We start from the raw sequence: 7,500 nt of genomic DNA, 5'->3' as shown, positions 1-7,500 counted from the left end.
AGTGATGTGTTAAATATCCTTGAAGAGATTTAAAATATTATTTGACTGCCACAATGTATTCCAACAGCGAACATAAAATTAATCTGATATAGTGATATGCTGTTGTCGAATGCATCAAACGCGGTTAACCCATAATTTCCTAATGAGTGAACGTCTACCTGGCGATTACCTGGTGAGACTCACTATTAATTCAAGCATTTCTCGGTCGAATGAGACCTCACTATTAATTGACACACAGAAAGCATTTCTAGAATCGAGAAAATATTATGTTTAATTATTATAGGGTTTTCAGCATTATTATAAGTTGGTCTTATTGTACTTGTGGTAAGTCATTGCAAATTACAGTTTATATATAGAATCTTATATATATATATTATGTTTAATTATAGATATAGGGTTAGACAGACAGATAGATATTATCATAGATAGTTAGATAGATTATAGATAGATAGATAGATAGATGGTATATGTCTATTGCATATTAATATATAATATATATATTATTAAATATTTACATATATATATATATATATTAGATAGATATATAATACATATTAATATATAATATATATATATATATATATATATATATATATATATATATATATATATATATATATATATATATATATATATATATATATATATATATATATATATATAATATATACGTCTGTATATATATAATATATTCATATATAAATATTCAAATATAGAATATATATATATATATATATATATATATATACATATATATACACACACACACATTCAAATATACACACACACACGAGTGCAAAAATGCCCAACGAACCCCGAAAAAATAATAAAAAAAAACAACCTACTAAACCAGCGGTGATGTATAAATGAAACATCGCTTTGGCATCGAGGAAAAGAAAAATCTCCCGGCGTTTATTTTCGCTTCCCATTTTCTTTTAGTCGGTCAGTATGAGAAATCCATTAAACTTCCAGCGAAGACCAATCGCCCCCCAAGAAAACAAGATTTCTCCCTCGATCACTCTTCCGAGTCTCTCTCTCTCTCTCTCTCTCTCTCTCTCTCTCTCTCTCTCTCTCTCTCTCTCTCTCTCTCTCTCTCTCTCTTTTAGCTCTTCCTGATGAAGAAAGTAAGACGAATTCCTCGCGGTCATTTCATTCGGAACCGGGGCTAATTTCTCGGTCTTGATTCCTTTTGCTCTCTCTCTCTCTCTCTCTCTCTCTCTCTCTCTCTCTCTCTCTCTCTCTCTCTCTCTGTATCAGGATAAAGCTTCCCAAAATAAATGATTGTCATTCAATATTCTACAGATTATTTCTTATTTCTAAAGCGTCTCTTATGTCCAATATAATCTATTTTAAGATGAAAATTAGGATAAATAATCATAAATATACAAAGTAAACTTCGATAACTATTAATGATGAAACAGAAAAGCAAACAGAAAAAGACTATTGCAGCTAAAATAAACTATGGTAAAAAAAACCTTTTACTCCAATATCGGATAATGATAATTAGTTGTGGGACTTTAACTTTGCGTCACAAGTCCAATGATTTCAAACCATATAGCCTTTTCTATGTCTCTCTTTAACTGCAGTAAATCAGAGCCGTATATTAACCTCGTCATATACCTATATACACTTCCCCCTAGGAGCTCGTCGAACCCCATTACACATATAACAGTGACCTTTGACCCAGTCTTGCATGACTATCCTTTCTGCCTGGATATTGAGGAACTTCCTCACCTTTGCCTCATTGCCTCAGTATGTGTTCTCACTTATTTCGCTCTAATGCCCTGAATTATACATTCTTAACTCCGACTTATCAATGACCATTCTTTCCACATGACAAATCATCTCAAAATAATCTGAACAATCTTAATTTTCCAAACTATAAATTTACCACTGTTTCTGCATATTCCTAACTATACGAGTTCACCTTACGCCCTATAAATTTGTCAAACAGTTCGTTTCAGCAGGTTCAGTAGTTTCCTTTTTATTCGCTTTTAGTATCCACGCTTCATTGCAAGTGAGAAAAAGATAGTTTCTACAACCTTGTATGTATATATATATATATTTGTATATATATATATATATATATATATATATATATATATATATATATATATATATATATATATATATATACATATATACACACACACACACACACACACACACACACACACACACACATATATATATATATATATATATATATATATATATATATATATATATATATATATATATATATATATATATATATATATATATATATATATATATATATATAAATATATATACATATATATATATATATATATATATATATATATAAATATATATACATATATGTATATATATATATATATATATATATATATATATATATATATATATATATATGTATGTATATATATATATATATATATATATATATATATATATATATATATATATATATATATATATATATATATATATATATATATATATATATATATATATATACACGAGTATATATAAACATATATAAATGTAAATCTATAGGCTATATATTTATATGTATATTTTACGGAAATCCAATGCATTTTGAATTAAAATGCCCTTTAAATTAATGTAAAAAGAAAATATAAAACGCATTTGTCCTATAAATTCCTAGTATTTCAGTAGCAAAGTAAACCTCCAACAATTAACTGCAAGTCACAAATAGGACCACAGAGGCTGAAACTGTCGAGAAAACTCTGCATTTTCCCTTCCCTGGTGAAGTGAAATTGGCAGAAAACCCTTTTCCAGTGAAAGGATTTGAAAAATATATATGTAAACAAATATACGAGCTTTTTTTTTTTTTACTTGAGCCAGGTTGCTTGCGTGTTTAATTACATTACAAGACGAAAAAAGAAAAAAAGAACTGGAAACTTAATTTTTCCAGCAAGGGCAGGATACCTTCATCGCCCTGAAATGAGGCAGCTCTTGGTAAATAGAAGGAAATGAAGTTTAACCCATGAGGAGAGACGGCTCCCTAATCTCAGTTCAAACAAAGTTAGAGAAAAAACCAAGCGATTTTTCGCTTGGTGTTTTTTTGCATTCCATTGTTAGCTTAGCCAACATCAAGGAAACGGCAAGATTAAGTAGATATTGGAACAAAGACTTAAAGAAGAAGAAAAAAGCAGAAGAACAGATTTGAAGTATAAAGCTACAACATTTTTGGCATTATGTCTTTCCCACTGAAGTTTGCCACTCAAAATTCTAATCCACTTTCCCGGTAGAATTTGGGACGATTATGTCGAAATATTGGGCTTATTTATATTATTCGTGGTTATATATACGAGTATATATACATATATATATATATATATATATATATATATATATATATATATATATATATATATATATATATGTGTGTGTGTGTGTGTGTGTGTGTGTGTGTGTAAAGTAAATAATCATATTTTTACATAATCGTCCCAGTTCAATATTTTCCACCGGGAAAGTGGATTAGAATTTTGAGTGGAAAATAACCGTGGGGGAAGACTTGATGCCAAAAAATGTTGTAGCATTATACTTCAACTCTGTTCTTCTGCATTTTTCTTCTTCTTTAAGTCTTTGTTCCAATATCTACTTAATCTTGCCGTCTCCTTGATGTTGGCTAAGCTAACAAAGGAATGCAAAAAAACACCAAGCGAAAAATCACTTGGTTTTTTCTCTAACTTTGTTTGAACTGAGATTAGGGAGCCGTCTCTCCTCATGGGTTAAACTTCATTTCCTTCTATTTACCAAGAGCTGCCTCATTTCAGGGCGATGAAGGTATCCTGCCTTTGCTGGAAAAAAGTAAGTTCCCAGTTCTTTTTCCTTTTTTGGTCTTGCAATGTGATTATACATGCAAGCACTCAAGCAGAAGTGCAAGAATTCTTATATTTCTTTACTTATATGTTTTTTTTTTTAAATCCTTTAACTGGAAAAGTGCTTTCTGCTGATTTCACTCCACCAAGGAAGTGAAAATGACCAGTTTTCTCGACAGCTTCTGCCTTTGAGGTTCAGTTTAAGTCTTGTAGCTAATTGTCACTGAAATAAGAGGAATTTATACCCCAATAGCTTTGGATATTTTCCTTTTCACTAATATTAGAGGGCTTTTCGTTCAGAATGCATTAGATATCAATAAACGAAGAGACTTTCGAGCAACATAATATAAAAAGTGACATGCATCATAGAACAGATAAAAATGAAATAGAAAATTCACCATGCAAGCCGTCACTTGTCATAACGATGGTGTACAAATAAATAAATTTAATCCCAAATTAGAGGATTAATTTATGGGATTTAGGCTGCCAAGGAGGATTGACAGGTGGAGGTAAAGAGAGCAAGGCATAATGTGAATAATAAAAATATATAATAAAAAGCAGTAAAATTTATAAATATTTCAAGTCAAAGAGAGTCCAAGAAAAAATCAAGAATAAAGGAATAAAAATAAATGAGTTGCCAAGTACAGTCATTAGGAATAAGAAAAGTAATATATCAACATACTTTAAGATGAAATAAGGGGGATATCAGACGAGCGTGACCACTAAAGAAAAAACTACCACTGATGATAAATGACCAGTGCTGTTCAGTGGGATTTGGAAGTAACTGAGGAATGAAGACTAAGAAAGATGGAGGAGAAGATGAGGTTACAAATGAGTCTGAGAAACACTGAGATCAATCTGTCCGCCAAGAAATGATGACAAGGTATTTAGAAAGGAAAACCGTTTATAAGGCGTAAGAGTAATTATCGCAATAATAACGAAGGAAGCACACGTATAGGAAGAAATTTAAAACATTGAACAATCGTTGATTTGGAATCGCAAGTAGGAGATATGAAAATCAGAGAAATTTAAAGGAAACATCAGCAAGAAAATTTCTTGAAGATCTATTGATCTATTGATATTAATAGATGAAATTTGAATGGAAATATATATATATATATATATATATATATATATATATATATATATATATATATATATATATATATATATATATATATATATATATATATACACACATACACACATATATATATATATGTTATATATATATATATATATATATATATATATATATATATATATATACATATATATATAATATTTATTTAAATAATAATTCACATTCATCAACTACAGATATTATTGTGCAAAATCCATGACAGATATAAAAAAATTATTTTCATTATATTGTGTATCTCAGCCTGCTTTTGAAGATGGAGAAGCAGAAGCATATCTTAAAAGCTATCCTGAAGTTTCTTATCTCCATTCAAATGTTTCAGAAAAATATCGCCTTCTCATTCAGCTGAGTATCAGTATTTCAAAGTTATTTCGGGCGCTTTCATCTTCTGCTGCGTCATAAGAATTTGCGGTATTTTGTTCCTTTCTCTTTGATCCATTTAGCATGATTATAAATTCTCGCCTGCATTTTCGACGTGGGAGGCTTTCTGAGTCTCTTGCTCTAAGCAGAAGTCTTTTGAAAAATAACCATTATTTTTTTTTCCACAGAATTACATAAACTGCTGAAGAATATAATGTAAATCATGATGCTAATTTATGTTTTAAAAACGTACTCAGTCATCTGATATTGTTAAGTGCCTGCAGAAGTGTTTTGTGAAAAGAAAGATTGCGGTTTAAATCAATCTCTTAAAGTATAATTTTAGCACTAAAAATAATTTAGTGAACGCTCTTTGTGAAATGTAATCTCACGATGGATCCTAATCTAGATAACGAAATGTAGCTGCTGTTTACAAGGTTACTCAAAACGAAAGAATTAGGTCACGTATTCTAGTCTGGTCAAAAACCTTTTAGAAACCACATAGGGACATATACTGTACATTATAACAACAACTTCTGCGTACAGTATGAGCAAGATTCAGGAATGAGGTATGTGATGCTGTGTTCGTAGTTGTTGTTGGCAAAATACTGATGATCTTGTTGAACTTTCCTGGCAATTTCATAGAACAAATGTGATTAAGTAAAGCTTTCTGCCTATTAAGTATATCCATAATTTAACTATTATTTTGAGTTGCTGTCTTCGCTTAAGCCATCCAATTAGCGTCAGCAGCTTTGAAAAAGTGATAATACTTTCAGTTTCAAATGAAACAAATAAATACATCTCGTATTCCAAAGGAAAAAATCAATCTACGCCACTGAATAAATTGGCAATATAACTTTAGGCTAGGAAATCTAACAGTTAATCTCTTAAGAGCTACGTAATTGCAAAAGTTTGATTTGTAATTTCCGGTACAAAAGTACGCAAAAGCCTTCATAAAAATATTGAGCAGTTAATTCTCCTCGCCTTATGGGTTAAACGTTCATTTTCCACACCATCGACGAGAATGATGGTTTAGCGTTTCCAAATGAATAACTCAATCACGCGTTTTTATTCATTTTCTGATAATTCAGCAATGCATACAAAATCATGAACTTTTGTAACAAAGTTTTGTTGAATTGAATCTACTCTCGGTATAGGAGAGAAACAGTTTATTGGCGAAGCCATTTACTAGAAAACCTGATAGTTGAAGTGCTTTCATTTACACTTTTATGCGCTTTTACGGATTGTTCTATTTCTTGACATGTAAGGGGAGGTTATCTCCAGGCATAAGAAGGGGGAAATAAGGATTCCAAATTGAATATTCAGGCAAACAAACTCACATACACAAACGTACATGCATATATGTTATGTGATGCTTTTATTTTATCTTTAATCAGTCATAAACGAGTTCGCTAAACATTAGCAAAAAAGACATAGATATTTTACTTATGGTTACTACTAAAGTACCACAAAACCTGGGAATTATATTATACATATAATAATTATTCTATACTTTCTGTTATGTTATGTTTATATTTTATCTTAAATAAGTTATAAAGGAGTTCATTAAACATTAGCAAAAACAAAAAAGACAAATTGATATTTTACTTACGGTTACTACTGAAGTGACACCAAATCTGAGAAATATAATTTTTCAATACTTTTTGTACTTTAGTTTTTCAGATTTGACCAGTTACAGGATATCTTACGTTTTCTTTCTTTCTCGTTTTAATGTTTTTATTTTCATGATGATCTGCTATAGATAGGTTTGTACCCAGACTTCTTTTCACATAGCCATTTCTCATGGTTCCTGTGACAGCACAGGTCAATCACAGCTGCTTCATCCTCTTCATTAAATGGCGAAGGGATTATTATGTCCTATATTGCCGGCGCTCGCTAGACCTGTGCTAACATTCCCGTTCTTGAATTTCGCCCCATCAATCGCAATATTCATTTCCGTAAACACTCCATCGGGTAATTAGTCGGATACCTTTCCTTTTGATGAAATTGTACGTTCATATTTCATGAATGAAAAATTTCATTACAATGTATATTATTTTATATGTTTTATATAATATATATTTTCCATTTCAGAAAGATACTGTTCTATCATCAGTTCTTAATTTAATACCTAAGCATGGTTTTCTGCAATTGCAACTGATGATTTAA

At 30.1% G+C, this 7,500-nt stretch overlaps 1 protein-coding gene and 1 long non-coding RNA gene across 2 annotated transcripts in view; both read right to left on the bottom strand.

Moving 5' to 3' along the window:
* Nucleotides 1-7,500, bottom strand: part of LOC136852441 (uncharacterized) — a 207,971-nt gene that overhangs the window by 43,895 nt on the left and 156,576 nt on the right. The window lies entirely within an intron of this gene.
* LOC136852082 (uncharacterized) overlaps nt 1,518-7,500 on the bottom strand; it is a gene marked incomplete at its 5' end in the record, with an annotated part of 6,988 nt that continues 1,005 nt past the window's right edge. Inside the window, 3 exons of the mRNA XM_067126532.1 lie at nt 1,518-1,580; nt 2,361-2,480; nt 5,876-5,961. Coding sequence (XP_066982633.1) covers nt 1,518-1,580; nt 2,361-2,480; nt 5,876-5,961 — 269 coding nt within the window. The remainder of the gene's footprint in view (nt 1,581-2,360; nt 2,481-5,875; nt 5,962-7,500) is intronic.

The sequence above is a fragment of the Macrobrachium rosenbergii genome, chromosome 25 (genome assembly GCF_040412425.1).
Source record: "Macrobrachium rosenbergii isolate ZJJX-2024 chromosome 25, ASM4041242v1, whole genome shotgun sequence".
NCBI lineage: Eukaryota > Metazoa > Arthropoda > Malacostraca > Decapoda > Palaemonidae > Macrobrachium > Macrobrachium rosenbergii.
This window is presented reverse-complemented; position numbering and strand designations above follow the sequence as displayed.